We start from the raw sequence: 22,574 nt of genomic DNA on the forward strand, positions 1-22,574 counted from the left end.
AGCTTCAATGCTTTCTTTTCAGGGTCTCTCTTTGCTTCTTTGATGAACTTTTTAACATGTATCTGCAATTTCTTGCACTTATCCAAGAAGCCTCCTTCTCCTTTCTCTCTGCAGGGGATGATCCATTTGGGGTCACATTTGTTTAGCCTGAGCTTGTTACTTTTGGCAATATATTTAACATTACGCCTTTCAAAGGTGTTCTATTTGTCTTCTATCCAAGAGTTGTCCATAAATTTTCCCCAATCTATTTGCTTTAGTTGTCCCTCATTCCATTGAATCTAGCTCTTTTACAATAATGTTCCTGAGTTCTAGTCAAGATACCTTTATGTGCCAGATCATGTTGAACTTGATCATTCTGTGGCCACTGTCTCCTATGACTTCCTTGTCCAATGCCACTAATGAACATCAGATTAACTGCACAGTGCTTCTTGTGGATTCCTTCATCATCTATAATCATGCATTATATCTGCCAACTCTCACCCTAAACAACCTGGACTTCCAATAAAATGGTTACAGTACAGAAGGAGGCCATTTGCAACTCAGCTAGTCCCACTCCCCCACACTTTCCCCATAATCTTACAAAGGATTTCATCTTCAGGTGCTTATCCAATTGCCTTTTGAAAGCCATGATTGAATTTGCCCCCACCACAAACTCAGACGGTGCATTTCAGATCCTAACCACTTGCGGTGTTAAAAAAAAAATTCTCATGTCTCCATTTTTTTTTGTCAATCATCTTAAATTGGTATGCTCTGGTTCTTGCCCTTTCTACAAATAGGAACAATTTCTCTCTAACCACTCTGTTTAGAACTCTAGCAATTTTGAGAACCTCTATTAAATCTTCTCTCAACCTTCACTTCTACATTTTTTAAAATCTATCCGCGTAACTTAAGTCCCTTACCTCTGGAACCGTTCTTGTAAATCTTTTCTGTACCTTGTCTAAAGCTTTCACATCCATCCTCAAGTGAGGTCCCCAGAATTGGACACAATACTCCAGTTGGGGCCGAACCAGTGTTTTTTAAAGGCTCGCTATATAACCTCTGTGCTTTTGAACTCTGTGGGCTTGGATTTTATGCACCTCTCCCAACAGGCATGTTTTGCAAACAACCAAAGACATCATCAAACAGACTCCAGAGTGCCAGGCACAACACAGTGCAAGGCAACTGTGCTTCTTTCTAGGTGCCAGGCATGAAGAGTGAGTTGATCCGGAATATGAATTTGCTGACCTAGCAGCCTTCAAACAAAAGGAAGATGTCATCAGAACTGCTGAAGCTCTGTTTGTGAATACTCACTAACTTGTGCTTTATTACGAATATACCCACCTGGTCCCAGACCAAAGCTTAGAATAAATGCAAACAAACAGGTCATAGTCACGTAGGGGACCCAGAAATAGGAAGCCTGCAAACATAAAAAACCCAAAGGACAGCAGGTTACAGAATGCGTCCTTAGGAATTCACGGCATTTCTGATCATTTAAAACTGAGCAGACATCACGATCAATTTTTGAGCTTACCAAGTTAAGAATTTCAATCTATAGTACAGGTTCCAAGTGGAAGTGGGGCGGTGGGGGGGCGGTGGGGCAGCGAGTGGTCGAGTTGGAAGCAAAGGGGAGGCAGAAATGAGACATTGGCTGGGATTTTCCGGTCCTGTTGCGGACGAGGCGGTGCCCCAGCCAGAAGTCCGTTGACTTATGGCGGGACCGGAAGATCCCGGTGGCGGGCGGGTGTGGAAAATCCTGCCCATTATCAGAGTGAAGAGGACTGGCTGACTCACGCCATCTGTGAAAGGAGGTATGCTGGGGGGTGTGCTACTTGAGGACTCTGCCTCTTCGCTGTTATTGTAGAGGAAAACAGAGAGGGAGGAGCACAAAATTTAATTGGAGTAATGTGGCAATAATATGTAACGTATAACAAATGTCTGATTAGGTTGTAGAGGACCAGGCATTTTACAATTGCTGTTATTTGCTCGATGATTGTTCATAGACCTCACCGTAAAACACTGGAGATAATGGTCAAGGAGTAAACTCATTGACAGTGAAGCACTTTGAAAAGCCAAACCCTGCACAATATTTTATCACCCATTACATTACATGTGTGAACCATTGAAAGTAAATAAAAACAGAATTACCTGGAAAAACTCAGCAGGTCTGGCAGCATCGGCGGAGAAGAAAAGAGTTGACGTTTCGAGTCCTCATGACCCTTCGACAGAACTGTTTTTATCATTGAAAGTAAATGTTTCTTTTTCCGATAGCAGGTCACTCTAGTACAGTTAATACTGCAAACTAAGTAATGCAATTTATATAGTCTTCTTTGAGAACTTGTGACACACCAAAATTTCTCCAGTTGCATTTCACTAAACTTGGAATAAGTGGCTTCCTTTACTCATATGAATCTGGTCTTCTCCACTCCTGACTGTGTTTTATACTTGCCTTTTTGCACACAGAGGAAAAATAGGTAATATTTAGTACTCTATGCATTTAGACTTCTGTGTCCTCAAAGTGATTCAAAGTACTTCACAACTAATGGATTACTTTTGAAGTGTAGTCAAGGTTATAAAGCACCTTGAGACACTTGATCATGACCAGAATTTTCCACCCCTATTGGCAGCACGGTCATGTCTGGCAGGTGGGCGGGGGGAGACAATATGGTGGGAAGGCCAAAAGTCAGCGTGAAACCAGCTAGCCAGAGCCCGCTCTGCCCATCAACGGCGGGCTGCCCTTCCCACTGTCCAACGTTGGGAACCTAATTTCGATGCATTTGCATCTCATCATCTTGCCCGCTTGCTGGAATCATCGCCCCATGTTAAATTTACCGTCCACACCGGCAGGAAAACACACCGGCCCAGGACACGTCAGGACAAGTGCGACATGCAGAAGTCAGGACTCACTGTCGTCAAGAAAACAGGAAATGGTAATATTTTTCTTCTGTTAATAACCATGTCATGCCATCCAGTGCCCAGAGCAGTCCTGGTCTGAAGACTTGAAGTAGGCTGCTCCCTGGTGCGCTTTAAATATGGTGCCCGGAGTGAGGAAGCACTGAGATCACAGCACGGCAGGCAAATCCGAGCCTGCCAGCCAGCGAGCCGGCGTGTTCCCTGTGAATGCATAATTAATGAGGCAGGAAGCGCTGGGAATGGGACGATATACGGCGTGAAAACCCGCCATTGCGGCCAGCTGGTAAAACTTCCTTTTTTCCGCCCGCTACTGCAATTTGTGCATATCTGGGATGATTCCACCTCATGTCAGAGATGCTATATGCTAAATACAAGTTGTTGTTGTTATGTGGGCAAACACAACAGTTTGCACAGAAGGCAGCCTCACAAACAACAACAATGTGAATGAGTGTAGTGGGAGCTGCATTCATCCAGGCAGGTGGAGGGTGCTCGATCACACTCCTGACTCGTGCCTTGTGGATTGCGGACAGGCTTTGGGGAGTCAGGAGGTGAGTTACTCTCTGCAGAATTCCCAGCCTCTGACCTGTTCTTATAGCTTGCTAATGGCTGGCATGTATACCAATGACACATTTTCATTTCCAAAACTAGCTATCTTTTAAATGACAGGACCAAAGGAGGGGTAAAAATCCCCGCCATTGGCGTGCAAGTTCTCTCGGTGTGACACAGCAGAATTTGTACCCCCAAGTTTTGAACCTAAATCTACTTGAATACATAAAAATGTCAAACGGATTTCACTTTGTCTCCTTGATATTAGTTCATGCTTGTAAATGACATATGAATCATCTTACCTGATAGGTAAGTGTGATGGTCATTGCACCACACCACAGTGCCATAAGTGAGTAACCACCAAGGATGAGCACTCGCCTTCCGAGACGTTCAATCAGAAGGCCCTGGGGAAGCAACGACAGCATCAGCACTGCTTCTGGTATAGCAAGTGGAAGAACTACACAAAGCTTCACATAATGACTGACTCCAGCATCCACTAAAAAGAAATCAAACTGAATTCTGTCATGTGATTGAAACTGCTAATCACTGACACACTCAGTATTACTGTCTCTAATGCTAATACAGCCCCTACACACTCTGCCTCTTCATCATTTCACCACCAGCCTCTTAACTTACTTTTTCTAGCTCATTAGGCATTTCTACTTTGTATTGTCTAAAATCCGATGCACAATCCTTTCTATCCCAAGTTTCTCACATTTGCTGCTGCACTGTTCAAGGGTGGATTTCAGGCCTCTGCTGATATGCATATTAATTGTGCTTGAAGTTTATATTAAAATATGTTAATAAGGAAATGTTCTTGGTGAGCTGAAATCCTGTGATTTGCTTGACTGAACAATTGAGGCATGGGCTGATATTGGCTAAAGTATGCAGTGCCTGGAGATGTTTAAAACATTGATTGCTGGGGCTGGATTTTTAAACAGCACTGGATCAGAGACAGACAGAGTGCAATTGGGCACCATCGGCATCCAAGCTCCACCAAGTCCTGACCCTGAGCCATTCTTAAAGGGGGTCGCATCAGCTGCTCACCAGCAAGCGGCAAGCAGGGAATTTAAGTTAGTTACATTTAATTAAGGGGCCTATTAAGGCCCTGTTCCTTCTCCAACTTGGATTTCTGGTCAGTAATGTGAGCCACCCACATTGATATGGACTACATACAGGTCATCATGGTGGGCTCAGGGCAGGAAAAGGGGTGAGTGGCCCAATGGTTCACACGAGGAGCCCTCCCCCAACTGGACCAATAATGACCACCAGACCACAGAGGCAAACAATGGCCGTCCCCTATGTTAAATTGCTGAACATCTGTCTGCCAAAGGAGGAAGCTGGAGCCAGTAGGTCTTCAACATTGATTTATTCACAAAACCCTGTGGCAGTACAGACTACTTTTCCCTTCCACACACAGCCTCTACCTCCACAGGTAGAAACTGGTTCTTATATATTGTGCCTGAATCTTTCCCCAATTAGTATCAGCTGCTCTTAATCACAACTACAGCAAGCATTCAATTGTCACAGCATGTACATTAACACCTGAGAGAACCTGCTCCTGGGCCTGGCCAAGTTGGCCATTAACAGGTCCAGGCAGCAGGCGATCGACGGGGGAGTCCCGCCCGATTGTTTGTCCCTCTTCCGCGGCTACGTTCGCGGCCGGATGTCCCTGGAGAGGGAGCACGCGGTGTCTGCTGGTACTCTCAAGGCTTTCCGTGCTCGGTGGGCACCGCGGGGACTGGGATGTTTTGTTGACCCCTTTAATCACATTTTGATTTAAAGTTTGTAAGGTTCCTTTAAACTTTGTTCTTGGTTTTACAGCTGACCTGAATTAGGGGCTGTGCCTGATTTATCCCAATTTTGTTTATTTGGTTTAATTGGTTTAACCTGAAAGATTATTAACACCTGAGAGGGGTTGTCCCTCCAGTATCATGGCCAGGCAGCTGTGGTTTTTAAGAAAGAAAATAAACTTTCCTGTCCTTATCCCTTGGCTGGGTGGAGCTGCTAATCTCTGCATCCTCCTAGGGCCTCCCATTGGTCCTCCAGCATCCAGAACACACCCAACATTCCTGATTGGGCAGCCAGCCTGCTTCCTAGCCTTTAATTGGCTGAAGTAATGAAAATTACTTGCATTGCCTAAAGCACACCACGTGGAGCTTGAGACCTGGAACCGGCCCATTTGTCCACTTCCTGACACCTGATTAAAAATCCAGCCCCTGGTGTTTGAAGAGCAGTTTTTGTTGATTTGCAGGGCATCTGTACAGAGTTGTCATGTCTTTTAACAGCCTGAGGCCCTGTAAGACCCCACCCAAAGCAAAAGGTTGCGACAGCTCCCACTAAGACTCAATGGGGGGGGGGGGGGGGGGGGGGGGGGGGGGGAGAGATGGCCATAGTTTTCCTGCTATAGTACACAGAGGAGCTGGGACCAGTGTAAAACCCCTTGGGCTGTATGTATCAGGAAAGGTTGAGTGTAATATAAATGTAGATGCAATCTGGATTGCAAGAGGGGTGAGGTAGCCTAGAGTACTATGTACTGTATTTAACCAAATTGATCTGTTTTGCACTATATCAGCTGCCGCACATGAATTGCAGTTTAACATGTCTGGGAAGAGCGTCCTGCCGTCAGCATTGTGGTGAAGCAGTCTGGGAAGAGAGTCCCGCAGTCAGCATCACGGTGAAGCAGTCTGGGAGGAGTGTCCTGCAGTCAGCATTGCGGTGAAGCAGTCTGGGAGGAGTGTCCTGCAGTCAGCATCGTGGTGAAACAGTCTGGGAAAAGCATCCTGCAGTCGGTTCTTGTTGAAAATCACACGAGTGACATCACAAGACAGTGAGAGAGAGCGACGGAGAGATCAGAACCAGCGCGAGTGTGGGGAAGCTTCAAAAAGTGACGTCAGCAGGTGAGAGCTGATTGGTGAGTAGTGGGTAAGTGTTTTTCTCCAATTTTTTTTCCTTTAGCTTAAAATACATTTAGCTAAGGAAAGGTAAGGGTTCTAGTTTTTGTTTAAAGTACATACATAATTAAAATTTTTTAAAAACTGTACTTAAAGTAAGGGTTTTTTTTCAACTAGAGGCATGGCAGGGCAGCTCAGTCAATGCTATGTACCGCCTGCAACATGTGGGAAGTCCCAAATGCTCCTTGTGGTCTGACCGACCATGTGTGCAGGAAGTGCCGCCAACTGCAGCTACCTGAGCTCCGAGTTTCGGAGCTTGAGCGGCCGCTGAAAGCACTGAGGTGCATCGTTGAGACTGAGAGTTTTGTGGATAGCACGTTTTTAGACGTGGTCACCCCACAGCTTACAGAAGTGCAGACAGAGAGGGAATGGGTGACCATCAGTCAGAAGAAAGGTGTCAGGCAGGTAGTCAGGAAATTATCAGGGTGCATCTCACTTGAGAACCGTTTCTCTATGTTGGATAATGGTGAGAGTGATGGTTCCCCTAGGGAGTGCAGCCAAGCTCATTGGCACTGTGAGTGGCTCAGCTGCACAGGGGAGGAGGAAAAAGAGGGGAAGAACAAGAGTAGTAGGAGACTCAATAGTATGGGGAACAAACAGGCGTTTCTGTGGCCGTAGACGTAACTCCAAGATGGTTTGTTGCCTCCCTGGTGCCAGAGTCAAGGATGTCACTGAACGGCTGCAGGGCATTCTAAAAAGGGAGGGCAAACAGACAGAGATCATGGTACATATTGGTACCAACGTCATAGGTAGAAAGGGGGATGGGGTCCTGCAAGAAGAATTTAGGGAGCTCGGATTAAAAACAGGACATCAAAAGGTAGTAATCTCTGGGTTACTTCCACTGCCATGCACTAGTGAGTATAGAAATAGGAGTTTAGTCCAGATGAATTCGTGGCTGGAGAGATGGTGCAGGAGGAAGGGCTTTAGATTCCTGGGACATTGGGACTGTGCCTGAGGGCGGTGGGACCTGTACAAGGTGGACGGGTTGCACCTGAACCAGAATGGGACCAACATCCTTGCGGGGAGGTTTGCTAGTGCTGTTGGGGAGGGTTTAAACTAACTTGGCAGGGGGATGGGATCCTGAGAGGAGGTTCAGCAAGGGAGATGCACAGCCAAAATTAGAAGAGAGAGCAAGTGAGTGTGGAAGGCATAGAAATTATAGGCCAGTTAAGACACAAGGGAGCTTGGCAAGGTTAGATGGTGTTTATTTTAATGCAAGGAGTCTGACGAATAAGGCAGATGAGTTAAGGGCACAAATTAACAGATGGAAGTATGATGTCATTGCTGTCACAGAGACATGGTTGAGAGAGGAGCAGGATTGGCAGCTCAATATTCCAGGATCTAAGGTTTTCAGGCCGAGACAGAGAAGGAGGTAAAAGAGGGGGTGATATCGCAATATTGATCAGCAGTAAGGACAGATGACATCATGAGGCTCCTCAAATGAAGCCATTTGGGTAGAACTTAAAAGCAAAAAAGGAGCAATCACATTGCTGGGAATGTACTATAGGCCCCAGTCAGAGAGAGATAGAAGAGCAGATATGTAGGCAAATTTCAGGGAAGTTTAAAAATAATAGGGTAGTAATAGTGGGGGAGTTCAACTTCCCCAACTGGGTTAGTCATAGTGTGATAGGTTCAGAGGGAGCGGAAATCTTAAAATGCATCCAGGAGAGCTTTTTAAGCCAGTATGTAGAAGGTCCTACAAGGCAGGGGGAGGGGAGGGGGTCCTGGACTTAATTTTGGGAATGAAGCCAGTCAAGTGGTAGAGGGATTATTGGTGGAGCATTTTGCAGACAGTGATCATAACTCTGTTAGATTCAAGGTTGTTATGGAAAAGGACAAGGATGGGCCAGAAATCAGAGTTTTAAATTGGGGGAAAGCCGATTTTAATAAGATCAGATATGGTTTGGCCAGAGTGGACTGGGAGCAGCTACTTTTAAGTAAATCTGTGTCAGAGCAGTGGGACTCATTCAAGAAGGAAATGAGAGTACAGGGCCAACATATTCCAGTAAAGACAAAGGGTGGGGCTAACAAATCCAGGGAACCCTGGATGTCGAGGGATATAGAGGATTGGATAAAGAAAAAAAGGGAGACTTATGGCAAATACCGAGGGCTCAAAACAGCGGAAGCCCTAGAGGAGTAAAGAATGTGTAGGGGGATCTTAAAAAGGAAATTAGGAGAGCAAAAAAGGGGGCACGAAGAAACACTGGCAGGTAAAATAAAGGAAAATCCAAAGTTATTTTACAAGTGCATTAAGAGCAAGAGGATAACTAGGGAAAGAGTAGGGCCCATTAAGGACCTTAGTGGTAATTTGTATGTGGAGCCTGAAGACGTAGGTAGGGTTCTAAATGAATACTTTGTGTTGCTGTTCACAAGTGAGAGGGACGACATGGGTATGGAAATCAGGCAGAAGGATTGTGATATAATTAAAGAAATTAGCATAGAAAGGGAGGAGATTCTAAGAGGTCTGGCAGGCTTAAAAGTAGATAAATCTCCAGGCCCGGATGAAATGTATCCCAGGCTGTTGGATGAGACAAGGGGGGGGGGGAAAATAGCAGGGGCGCTGACAATAATTTTCAATACCTCTCTGGCCACAGGAGAGGTGCCAGAGGACTGGAGGACAGCTAATGCGGTACCATTATTCAAGAAGGGAGGAAGGGATAAACCAGGGAACTACAGGCCAGTCAGTCTAACCTCAGTGGTGGGGAAACTATTGGAAGCAATTTTTAGGGACAGAATTAATCTACACTTGGAGAGGCAGGGATTAATCAAGGACAGTCAGCATGGTTTTGTTAAGGGGTCATGTCTGACCAATTTGATTGAATTTTTCGAAAGACGTGACCAGGTGTATAGATGAGGGCAATGCATTTGACGTGGTCTACTTGCACTTCAGCAAGGCTTTTGATTAGGTCCCGCATGGGAGACTGATAACAAATGCAGGAGCCCATGGGATCCAAGGCAATTTGGCAAATTGGATCCACAATTGGCTGAGTGGTAGGGAGCAGAGGGTGATGGTCAAGGGGTGTTTTTGTGACTGGATGCCTGTGTCTAATGAGGTTCCACAAGGATCAGTGTTGGGTTCCTTGTTGTTTGTGGTATATATAAATGATTTAGACTTGAATGTAGGAGGGTTGATCAGTAAGTTCGCAGATGACACAAAAATTGGTGGGTGGTAAATAGTGAGGAGGATAGCCTTAGATTACAGGAGGATATAGACGGGCTGGTCAGAAAGGCTAATCAGTGGCAAATGGAATTTAATCCAGATAAGTGAGAGGTGATGCACTTGGGCAAGACAATCTAAGATTTAAAATAGTATACAAACTGGTGGTAAAGGTTAATATAATATATTAAATAAAAGAAAATAAGTGATTGAATAAAATAATTAAGCAGTTAATTAAAACACATTAATGATGGCAGGACATGTGATGTGTCAAGGCTGCAGCATGTGGAAGCTCGTGGATAACATTGTGATCCAGGGCAAACACCTCTGCGGTAAGTGTTTGCAGTCTGAGGAGATTCAGCTCAGAGCCATTGAGTTGGAGTCTGAACTGCAGACACTGCAATCGGTGGGGGAGTGGGGGGGGAAGAGTGTTACCTGGACACTTTGTACCAGGAGGCGGTCAAGCCCTTTAGGTCTTCTGATTTGGTCAGTGGTCAGGGCCAGGAGGGTATGACTGCGAGTGAGGCAGGTAAAGGGTCCTAGAGGGCAGAAGTGCAGGAGCCTTCGCCTTTGCAATTGTCCGACAGGTTTGAGGTTCTTAAAGCTTGCTTGGATGAAAGTGGGTGTGTACGGTGGACTGGCCATGGCACCACGGTACAGGAAGCCATTCAAGCGGAGTGGGAGGAGCAAAAAGGAATGTAGGGAGGGGAATTGACACTGTTCTCTGCAGCAAAGAGCGAGAGCCAAGACGGCTTTGTTGCCTGCCCAGTGTCAGGGCTTAGGACATTTGCTCAGGGCTGGAGAGGAACTTGCAATGGGAGGGGGAGGATCCAATTGTTGTGGTCAATGTTGGTACCAACGACATAGGCAGGACAAGGAAAGAGGTTCCACATAGTCAGTTTAAGGAACTAGGCACTAAATTAAGAAGCAGAACCTCAAAAGGTAATAATCTCTGGATTATTGCCCGAGCCGGGTGAAAATTGGCATAGGGTAAATAAAATTAGAGAGATGACTACTTGGCTCTAAGACTGGTGTGGTAGAAGTGGGTTATGGTTTGTGGGGCACTGGCACCAGTACTGGGGAAATTGGGAGCTGTACCATTGGGATGGTCGACACCTGAACTATGCTAGGATGTGTTCTAGTATTTCACATAATAAAGGATTTTAAGCCAAATAGTGGGGGCAAGGGATCAAATTTAGCAATATGTGGTAAATCAAACAGTAGAGAAAAGGCAAGAAAGAAAAGAACTGATATGGGAATTTTTTAATAAATTCATTCACGGAATATGGGCTTCACTGGCTAGGCCAGCAATATTGCCCATCCCTTGTTGCCCTTGAGAAGGTGGTGGTGAGCTGCCTTCTTGAACTGTTGCAGTCCATGTGGTGGAGGTACACCCACAGTTCTAGTAGGGAGGGAGTTCCAGGATTTTGACCCAGTGACAGTGAAGGAATGGCCATATATTTTCAAGTCAGGATGGTGAGTGACTTGGAGGGGAACTTCCAGGTGGTGGTGTTCCCTACTATCTGATACTCTTGTCCTTCTAGGTGGTAGTGATCGTGGGTTTGGAAGGTGCTGTCTAAGGAGCCTTGGTGAATTTCTGCTGTGCATCTTGTAGATGGTACATACTGCTGCTACTGTGCATCAGTGGTGGAGGGAGTGAATGATTGTGGGTGTGGTGCCAATCAAGCGAACTGATTTGTCCTGGACAGTGTCCAGCTTCTTCAATGTTGTGGGAGCTGCACTCATCCAAGCAAGTTGGGAATATTGTGCCTTGTAGATGGTGGACAGGCTTTGGGGAGTCAGGAGGCAATTACTCGTCGATTCCTAGCCTCTGACCTGCTCTTAGAGCCACAGTATTTATATGGCTAGTCCAGTTCAATTTCTGGTCAATGGTAAGCCCCAGGATATTGATAATGGGGTAATTCAGTGATGGCAATGCCACTGAACATCAAGGGGCGATGGTTGGATTCTCTCTTGTTGGAGATGGTCATTGCCTGGCACGAATATTACTTGCCACTTGTCAGCCCAAGCCTGGATATTGTCCAGGTCTTGCTGCATTTGGACATGGAGTCCTTCAGTATCTGAGGAGTCACAAATGGTGCTGAACATTGTGCAAACATCAGTGAACATCCTCACATCTGACCTTCTGATGGAAGGTCATTGATGCAGCAGCTGAAGATGGTTGGGCTGAAGACACTACCCTGAGGAACTCCAGCAGTGATGTCCAGGAGCTGAAATGACTGACCTCCAACAACCACAACCATCTTCCTTTGTGCTAGGTATGACTCCAACCAGTGGAGAGTTTTCCCCCTGATTCCCATTGACTCCAGTTTTGCTAGGGCTCCTTGATGCCACATTTGGTCAAATTCTACCTTGATGTCAAGGACAATCACTCTCACCTCACCTCAGGAGTTCAGCTCTTTTGTACACGTTTGAACCCAAGGCTGTAACGAGGTCAGGAGCTGAGTGGCCCTGGTGGAACCCAAACTGGGCATCAGTGGGTTACTGATAAGTACGTGCCACTTGATAGCAGTGCTGATGACCCCTTCCATTACTTTACTGATGATCGAGAGTGGACTAATGTGGTGGTAATTGGCTGGGTTGGATTTGTCCTGCTTTTTGTGTTCAGGACATACCTGAGCAATTTTCCACATAGCCAGGTAGATGCCAGTGTTGTAACTGTACTGGAACAGCTTGGTTAGGGGCGCGGCAAGTTCTGGAGCACAAGTCTTCAGTACTATTGCCGGAATATTGTCAGGGCCCATAGCTTTTGCAGTATCCAGTACATTCAGCTGATTCTTGATATCATATGGAGTGAATCAAATTGGCTGAAGACTGGCATCTGTGATGCTCGGGATCTCCGGAGGAGGCCAAGATGGATCATCCACTCAGCACTTCTAGCTGAAGATTGTTGCGAATGCTTCAGCCTTATCTTTTGCACTGATGTGCTGGGCTCCTCCATCATTGAAGATGGGGATATTTGTGGAGGCACCTCCTCCAGTGAGTTGTTTAATTGTCCACCATCATTGATGGCTGGATGTGGCAAGAGTGCAGAGCTTAAATCTGAACCATTGGTTGTGGAATTGCTTAGCTCTATCATTTGCTGCTTATGCTGTTTGGCACGCAAGTAGTCCTGTTTTATAGCTTCACCAGGTTGACACCTCATTTTTAGATATGCCTGTGCTGCTCCTGGCATGCCCTCCAGCACTCTTTGTTGAACCAGGGTTGATCCCCTGACTTGACGGTAATGGTAGAGTGGGGGATATGCCAGGCCATGAGGTTACAGATTGTGTTTGAGTACAATTCTGCTGCTGCTGATGGCCCACAGCGCCTCATGGATGCTCAATCTTGAGTTGCTAGATCTGTTCGAAATCTATCCCATTTAGCACAGTGGTAGTGCCACACAACATGATGGGGTGTATCCACAATGTGAAGGTGGGACTTTGTCTCCACAATGACTGTGCAGTGGTCACTCCTACCGTCACTGTCATGTGCAGATGCATCTGCGGCAGACAGGTAGGTGAGGATGAGATCAAGTATGTTTTTCCCACTTATTGGTTCCCTCGTCACCTGCCACTGACCCAGTCTAGCAGCTATGTCATTCAAGACGCAGCCAGCTTGGTCAGTAGTAGTGCTATGAGCCACTCTTGGTGATGGACATTGAAGTCCCCCACCCAGGGAACATTCTGCGCCCTTGTCACCCTCAGTGCTTCCTCCAAGCGATGTTCAACATGGAGGAGCACTGATTCATCAGCCGAGGGAGGGCGGTTCACGGTAATCAGCAGGAGGTTTCCTTACCCATGTTTAACCTGATGCCATGAGACTTCACGGGGTCCAGAGTGGATGTTGAGGACACCCAGGATAACTCCCTCCCAACTGTATACCACTGTGCTGCCACCTCTGCTAGGTCTGTCCTGCCAGTGGGACAGGACGTACCCAGGGATGGCGATAGAGGAGTCTGGGGCATTATCTGTAAGGTATGATTCCATGAGGATGACTACGTCAGGCTGTTGCTTGACTAGTCTGTGCGACTCTTTCCTAATTTTGGCACTAGGCCCCAGATATTAGTAAGGAAGACTTTCCGGGGCCATAAGGGCTGCAATTGCCATTGTTGTTTCTGATGCCTTGGTTGATGCCGGGTGGTCCATCCAGTTTCATTCCTTTTTTATGTCTTTTTAGCAGTTTGTTACAACTGAGTGGCTTGCTAGGCCTGTTGGGCCATTTCAGAGGGCATTTAAGAGTCAACCACATTGCTGTGGGTCTGGTGTCACATGTAGGCCAGACCAGGTAAGGACGACAGATTTCCTTCCCTTAAGGGCAAATGGGCTTTTATAACAATCAGCAATGGTCATTATTGGACTTAATTCCAGATTTTTATTGAACTCAAATTCCACCATCTGCCATGGTGGGATACAAACCCTCAGTCTCTGGATTACTAGGCCAGTGACAATACTGCTACGCCATCGCCTCCCCTAAATGATAAACATATTGTGACAGGAAGGGAAAGAGAGTACAAATCTAAGGGTAAATCAACAGATAAGGCTAGAGGTTACAAAAATAACAAAAGGACAAAACTAAAGGCTCTGTATCTGAATGCACATAGCATTCAAAACAAACCTGATGAACTGATAGCTCCAATAGAAATAAATAAGTACAACCTGATAGTCATTACAGAGACATGGCTGCAGGATGACATAGATTGGGACCTGAATGTTGAAACGGTACATGACATTTAGGAAGGACAGGAAGCTAGGAAAAGGTGGAGTGGTTGCTCTGTTAAATAATGATGGTATTAGCACTATAGAGAGGGATGACCTAAGTTCATGAAACCAGGATATAGAAGCAGTTTGGGTAGAGATGAGAAATGATAAAGGCAAGATGTCACGTGTGGGGGTGGGGTGTACAGGCCTCCTAACAGGAACCATACAGTAGAACACGATATAATAATAAAAGGAATAATGGGAACTTGTCAGAAAGGTGCAGTGATAATCATGGGGGATTTTAATCTATATATACACTGGATAAATAAGATGGGCAAAGGTAGCCTTGCTGAGAATATTTTTGGGTTAGTTTCATTAGAACGGCAGATTCTGGAGCTAACCAGAAGGCAGGCTATATTAGACCTGGTATTGTGCAATGAAATAGGGGTACCTTCATGATGAGGTCATTAATTAATCCTAGGTAGCAGCGATCATAATACGATTGAATTTTACATGCAGTTTAAGGTAGAGAAGAATAGGTCTAAGCCTAGTATTTTAATCTTAAATAAGGGCATGAAAGCAGAGCTAGCTAAAGTGAACTGGCATATTAGGTCAAGGAATAGGTAATAGAGATGCAGTGGCAGACACTTAAAGGGATATTTCAGAATACACAAAATAGATACATTTGAAGGAGAAATAAAAATTCCAAGAGGAACCACCATCCGTAGTTAACTAAAAAATTTGAAAATAGTATCAAACTGAAAGAAAAAGTATATAATTGTGCAAGGATGGTGGACAGGTCAGGAGATTGAACAGAATATTAAGAAAAAGCAAACAATGACTAAAATATTCACAGGAAGGAAAAACAAGAGTGCGAGAGAAAGCTAGCTAGAAATATAAATATGAAATACAAGAGTTTCTTTAGATTTGTTATAAAGAAAGGAGTTAACTAAGTGAGTGTTGGTCCCACTGCAAGTGAATCTGTGGAATTAATAATAGAAAATAAGGAGATTGCAGATGTCTTGAACAGGTATTTTGCATCGGTCTTCACAAGAGGATACAAGTAACATCCCAGAAATAGCTGTAAACCAGGAAATGGAAGGAAGGGAGGAACTCAAAATTACAATCACCAGGGAAGTGGTACAGAACAACTTGTTGGAGCTGTGAGTTGACAAATCCCTGGGTCCTGTGAACTTCACCCAGGGTCTTAAAAGCGGCTAGTGAGATAGTTGATGTATTGGTTTTAATTTTCCAAAATTCACTAGATTCGGGGAAGGTTCCATTAGATTGGAAAATAGCAAATGTAATTCCTTTATTCCAAAAGAGAGGGAGACATAAAGTAGGAAACTACAGGCCAATTAGACTAACATCTGCCATTTGGGAAAATGTTAGAAGCTATTATTAAAGACGTTATAGCAGGGCACTTAGATAAATTCAAAGTAGTCAGGCAGGGTCAACATGACTTTGTGAAAGGGAAATCACATTTAACCAATTTATTGGAGTTCTTTGAAGAAGTAACATGTGCTGTGGATAAAGGGGAACCAGGGGATGTACTGTACTTAGATTTCCAGAAGGCTTTTGATAAGGTGCCACATCAAAGGTTATTGAGGAAAATAAAAGCTCATGGTGTAGGGGGTAACATATTGGCATGGATAGAAGATTGGCTTGCTGAAAGGAAACAGTAGGCATAAATGGATCATTTTCTGATCGGCAATATGTTAACTAGTGATGTGCCACAGGGGCCAGTACTGCGGCCTGAACTTTTTACAATTTATATAAATGACTTGGTTAAAGGGACTGAAGGTATGATTGCTAGATTTGCTGTGATGCAAAGATAGATGGGAAAGTAAATTTTGAAGAGGACATAAGGAAGCTCCAAAGGGATACAGACAGGCTCAAAAATGAGACATGTCAAAAGCTTTTCACCTTGCATTCATCAGGACACCACAAGAATACCAATTTAAAGGGCAACAAAATGTACTGTGTGTGAAGAGAGTGCTGATTGGTTGGCAAGTGGACTCTGATTTGTAGAGGCGTTACCATGGAGAATGCACTAGTAATGGCGATTGACAGTTAACTGCTAAGCATTGTTTGAAATGTAAACCAGGCAGCTTGAAATAAAGTCATGTTCTTTAGAGACAGAAAGAAATTGTACACACATTGCACCTGTTTCAGCTAAACAAAATAAGTGACAGCCATTCACTGACTCATTCCTCAGGACAATGCCTTGACCAATCAGGGTCGAACTGCCTGGTTTAACTTTCAAACAATGCTTGATAGTTAACTGTCAGTCACCACCTGTGGTGCATTCTCCAAGGCAATGCCTCTATCCAATCAGAGTCCACTTGTCAACCAATCAGCACTCTCTTCATATACAATATAAATTGTTGCTTTCCCCTTTAATTGATATTCTTGTAAAGTGTCCTGATGAGTGCAAGACAAAAAGCTTTAATGTGTCTTTTTTTCAGCAATACTCAAGTTCTCTACTACCAAATGTCTATTTGGATACAGATAGGTTAAGTGAGTGGGCAAAGATCTGGCACATGGACTATAATGTGGGAAGATGTGAAATTGTCCATTTTGGCAGGAAGAATAAAGAAGCATATTATCTAAATGGTGAGAGATTGCAGAGCTGTGAGATGCAGAGGGGTCTTGGTGTCCTAGTGCATGAATAGCAAAAGGTTAGTATGCAGGTATAGCAAGTAATTAGGAAAGCTAATGGAATGTTGCAATGGGAATTAAATACAAAGGAAGAGGTTCTGCTCAGTTATACAGGGCATTGGTGAGACCACATCTGGAGTACTGTGTACAGTATCTCCTTTATTTAAGGATGTAAACGTGTTGGAAGCAGTTCAGTGAAGATTTACTAGACTAATACCTGGAATAGGAGGATTGTCTTATGAGGAAAGGTTGGACATGTTAGGCTTGTATCCACTGGAGTTTTAGGCTAAGAAGTGACTTGACTGAAACAAAATATCCTGAGGGGTCTTGCCAGGGCAGATGTGGAAAGGATGTTTCCTTTTGTGGGAGAATCTAGAATTCAGAGTCGCTTTTTAAAAATAAGTGTCTTACATTTAAGACAGAGGTGAGGAGAAATGTTTTCTGAGAGGATAGTGAGTCTTTGGAACTCTGCTTCCATTTCCGTTTGCAGAAGACAGCCTTTGAATGTTTTTAAAGGAGATAGATTCTGGATAAGCAAAGAGGTGAAAGGTTATCAGGGGCAGGTGGGAATGAGGTTACAATCAGATCAGCCATGATCTTATTGAATGGCAGAGCAGACTTGAGGGGCCGATTGGTCTACTCCTACTCCTAATTCGTATGTTCAGATCCAAGTGTTCTACGCCTCAATTTGTATTCTTTCATGGGATGTGGGCATTGCTGGCATTTGTTGCCCATCCATAATTGCCCTTGAACTGAACTAGTTGCCCTTAAGTGGCTCCCTTGGTTATTTCAGAAGGTAGTTAAGAGTCAACCCCATTGCTGTGTGTATGGAGTCACGTGAGGATAGCAGATTTCCTTCCCCTTAATGACATTAGTGAACCTGAGGGGTTTTTAAAAAATGAAGTCACCATTACTGAAATGAGCTTTCCATTCCAGATTGTTTTAAATTTATTGAATTTAAATTCCACTACCTGCCATTAGTCTAGGCTACTAAGCCAGTGACATTACTGCTACACCACCATCTTCCCTTAAATCACTGAAAGCTAGGTCTCATCCCATCATCATCTTAAAATCTTAGTGCAGAATCATCCCAGATTTGCACTAAGTGCGGTAGCAAGAATGTTTTACTCACTGGCTGCAATGGCAACTTTTCTTTAGTTTTTCATGGTATGTGGGCATCACTGGCAAGGCCAGCATTTGTTACCCATCCCTAATTGCCCTTACTACATCATTTCAGAGGGCAGTTAAGAGTCAACCACATTGCTGTGGGTCTGGAGTCACATGCTGGCCAAACCAAGTAAGGATGGCAGATTTCCTTCCTTAAAAAGGACATTAGTGAACCCGATGGGTTTTTATGACAATCAATGATTGTTTCATGGTCCTTGTCACTAAGCTAGCTTTATATTCTAGATTTGTTAACTGAATTCAAATTTCACCAGTCATGGTAGGATTTGAATCCACATCCCCAGGAGTGCTAGCCTGGGTTTCTGGATTATCAGTCCAGTAACATTACCACTATTCCACTATCTCCCCCTTTCATGCCATATTGCCCTAATCCCGCCTCATTAATCATGCATTCCCAGGAAACACGCTGTTTTGAAGGCGGGCAGCACCTCCTCGCTTTCTCACGCTATATTTGAAGTGCAGCCGCTTGCACACCTCTCAGTGCTTCCAGCCCAAGACTGCTGCATGGAAAACAGTCCCGAAAGGCAAGATGACTGCAGCTCTCCAATTCGGTGACGCATCCCTGGAATGCCTTTTGGACACCGTGGAGGCCCGCCATAATGTCCTCTAACCCCTGGTCTGGCAGCAGGAGGTCTAGCAATCTCACCACTCCAGCTTGGTAGGGGATGGCAGTGGTGATCAGTGCCAATGCTGCATACAACAGGTTGGCCATCCAATGCAGAAAGAGGATGAATGATCTCATCTGTGCCGCCAGGGTAAGGCAACCATCTCATCACTCTAAACACTCACACTCAAGGCCATCACACATTCACTGGCATCTCACTTATTGTCTCATACACACCCTCACATCTCCATCTGGCCTCATCTCCTCTGGAGGCTCCTTCCTCCACTCTCTCCCTCTTGAAGTCACTTGCACAGATCAAAACATGCCATCACACACACACACCCTGGGATACCCTCCTGCCCCAGTACAGCTCTTGTCCTGCAGCCTCTTCCCTTGCCTGAGGCCACTTCTCTTCCTTCCCCAAGCAATTCCTAGCCCTGCAGCCATTGAAAGGCCACCCCTGCCTTATGGCTGATCTGGTAGGTAGAGACCTGCCCACAAGCACCCTCTAAAGGTGATGTGGAGCTGCCTGCGAAGCCTGGTGCTAATGACCATGAGTGCTGCCCGAAGCAAGGCAGGCAAACAAACCTAGAAGTTCCAAGCAAAGTGCAGCTTGCCAGGTGCACGTCGCTTATGTACAGTTGTGAAACACGTCAGTGTGCAATTGCACTGACATGGGCGGGTGATCCAGTGTGGGGGGGATTATTCCAACGAGCTGGGCTTATGATATTAAGTTCCCGACGTTCAACAGTGGGAAACGCAGCATGCCAACAAGCATGGACAACTCCACCCTTACTCTGGACGGATTTAAAGCCAGGCCCCATGATGAAACGACAGAGTTCAAATCAATTGCACAGCTTAATCCTTCAGGGATATGCTGAGGCCTGTGGTCTGCTTTACACGGAACTTAGTATAACTTGGTCTGTCGCGGATCCCAAAATTTTCATTCTGCAAATACAGTCACTGGCCTCCCCCCACTGAGCGCAGCCATTCACTTTGAAGAAAAATTCAAGGTGGCTATTTAATTACTTGGTTGGTTTTACATAGCACCTGGTTTATTTTGTTTATCTTGGAGAATGAGGACTGGAAAGTGTAGGGAGATGTATGCAACACTGGCCCTGGCACTGGTGGCATCAAACCTAAGCACTAGGTGGCAGCAATGAACTAACATGGTCTCACCTATAATGTGGGTTCAAGATATGGACCTTGTTAGCCAGACTCTGGCAGGGTCCCAGTGTAGTCTGATTTAAATTAGTAATCTGTAATTTACCAATCCCTGGTGAGTCAAACCATGAAAACAGTCTCATTGGTTTCTGCTAAAACCATTGGCGTTTGATGGGTTTGCAACTGACCCTTCTACTTACACAGCATAAGGCTGAGAGACACTCACAGACCCCAGTGCCCATAGTTACATATGGGATATATGCTTCTGCGATTCCAGCTTGATTAAATACATAGGTGGCATAGAAGTAAATCTGAAACACAAAACAATTTCACTTAAATCACTAGTGCATAGGCAACATCATGGAACAACATAGGCACATCATTTTCTGATTGACAAATGGGCAGCGACTATTACATCTGGTTTTCACCCATTTGGCACTTAGTTAATTTTCTGGCAGCCAAAGTATTTGTTAGCTTCTGGTTAATTATTATAACGCTGGTCTAAAGACATCATTTAGATGGTCCCACAATAGCCCAAGTGTTTACACTGCTTAGTTCTCAACCTATCCACGGAAAGTGGCTATCCAAGGTTTCGAGCATGTGCTATTTATGGGGATGCATTCAAAGGGTTCTAAATGAGCATTTTAAGATGATTTTTAAGCCTGCCTTTGTTTTCTCCCCTCAATTCTACTCAGTTGGTTAAGAATTTGTGCCAACTGCTTGGTAGCCCACAATGTTGAGAAAATGGGAAATTCCTCTTGACTTAAATTTGTTCTTATAAAGGCAGAGGTGGAGCAGTAAAAAGAGATGCCAGGTAGATCAGTCTCCACCAGTGGTAGACTGCATCCAGTTTCACCTCCACACACATTTACAGACGGCGATGCCCCTACCTGGCAATAACCATGTGGGAGTGGATATGCAGCTTCTGGCTCTGACAGCCAGAGGAAAGAGTTGTGTCATTAACTGCAAATATCTCTGCAGCTAACCAGAGAATCTTCCACTAATAGTGGCAGCAACAGTCAGTTACGCCTATAGTAAGAATATTTCTGATAAAACAAAGCTTGATATTTTGGCTCCAGCAAACTGGAGGAAAGCAACTCACAAAGGCTGAAACACTACTGAAAAGATTGTCAAATTACATCATCATAGATTGTTATAGCAACGTGACCATAGCAACAAGAACCAGCTCCTGGTTATCTGGAAATTGCTTGAACACCTGCCTACTTTACATCTTAGCTAGGCGTGTTTATTTGTAGCACAAGTGGATTGGACAACATTGATTGGGGCACAACCAACAGTTAGTCAGCAATTTGTAATTTGGACTCTGCCTGCTTCACACTAGTTCAATGTTCCCTACAATGTGCAAGTTGATCCAACGAATGAAGTTGATTCAAAGAAGGATGTATTTGCCAGAGCAGGAGTACAACAGAGGTTCACCTGACTGATCCCTGGGATGGAGAGATTGTCTTATGAGGAGAGATTGAAGAAACTGGACCTGTATCCTCTAGAATTCAAAGAAGAGGTGATCTTATTGAAACATCCAAAATTCTTTCAGGGTGTGACAGAGTGGATGTGAATAGGATGTTTCCCCTGGCTAGTGAGTCTAGAACCAGCAGACACAGTCTCAGCATATGGGGGTAGACCATTTAAGACTGAGATGAGGAGGAATTTCTTCACTCCGAGGGTGAATCTTCAGCATTCTCTACACCAGAAGGCTGTGGAAGCTTAATCATTAAGCATGTTCAAGACAATCTATCAAGAAATTGATAGATTTCTGGATTCTAATAACATCAAGCGATATGGGAATAGTGGGGAAAAGTAGAGGTAAAGATAGGTAACCATGATCTAATTGAATGGTGGAGCAGGCTCAACAGGCTGAATAGCCTACTCCTGCTCCTCTTTTCCAATCATTGGCCAGACAGAAAAGCTGGTTTCAGAGCTTGCAGTGCTGATGTGATTGACCAGTATGAGGAGAGTGCACATCATGTTAGGGAGGAGATATATATAAAATAGAATGTATATATTGGAACTGTAGTTAGCTTTGTGAAAACCTTCTGCCGTCTAGTTTCCTTGGATTGTAATTTTATTTATCCTCAACTAGTAAAATAAAATTATTTATATCCGAATTCAAGGGTTAGTTACTTCTTTGAAGTTTTGTTCTTTTCCCTTCTGGGAGTGATAAATTTGCTTTAATTCAAAATGAAGGGACCAAAATCCAGGCTAGAGCCCCTTAAGGAGGAAACATTCATTAAATATAAAATGGAAGGGCATGAATATTCAATGGCCTCTGGTCACAGTGGTGCTAATGCAGCAGGAAGCCAGTCAATAAACCATTGGGGTGTACTGTGAGTGGGGGGTGGAAGATTATTTCCACTGGTTCACTCTAGCTGCAAGAGGGTTCAGTGCACTGGACAGAGCAAATATTTCAGTTAAGACAAAGAAGAGGAGTTTAGTTGCTCCCTAAGCCAGGCTGCTTTATGACCCAAGAAAAATAAGATGCCTAACCGGGTTTTGTACAGCCTGTCCATATTCCCCCTTCTCCAAATGAACAGTTGAGTGATAATAATAGTCAGACAATATCTGTGTGGAGAAAAACAGAGTTAACATTTCAGGTCAATGACCTTTCATCAGAACTCAAGTGTTTCCAACATTTCAATATCAGGTTTCCAACATCTGCAGCATTTTATTTTTGAATCGACAGAGTGAACAACAAA

At 44.5% G+C, this 22,574-nt stretch overlaps 1 protein-coding gene across 1 annotated transcript in view; it reads right to left on the reverse strand.

Moving 5' to 3' along the window:
• Window positions 1–22,574, reverse strand: part of slc2a11b (solute carrier family 2 member 11b) — an 85,681-nt gene that overhangs the window by 8,370 nt on the left and 54,737 nt on the right. Inside the window, exons 8-10 of the mRNA XM_041203314.1 lie at window positions 20,061–20,171; window positions 3,738–3,839; window positions 1,321–1,396 (exon numbers count right to left, since the gene is read on the reverse strand). Of these exons, the coding sequence (XP_041059248.1) occupies window positions 1,321–1,396; window positions 3,738–3,839; window positions 20,061–20,171 (289 nt within the window). The remainder of the gene's footprint in view (window positions 1–1,320; window positions 1,397–3,737; window positions 3,840–20,060; window positions 20,172–22,574) is intronic.

This window comes from Carcharodon carcharias, chromosome 13 (assembly GCF_017639515.1).
Source record: "Carcharodon carcharias isolate sCarCar2 chromosome 13, sCarCar2.pri, whole genome shotgun sequence".
NCBI classification, from domain to species: Eukaryota; Metazoa; Chordata; class Chondrichthyes; order Lamniformes; family Lamnidae; genus Carcharodon; species Carcharodon carcharias.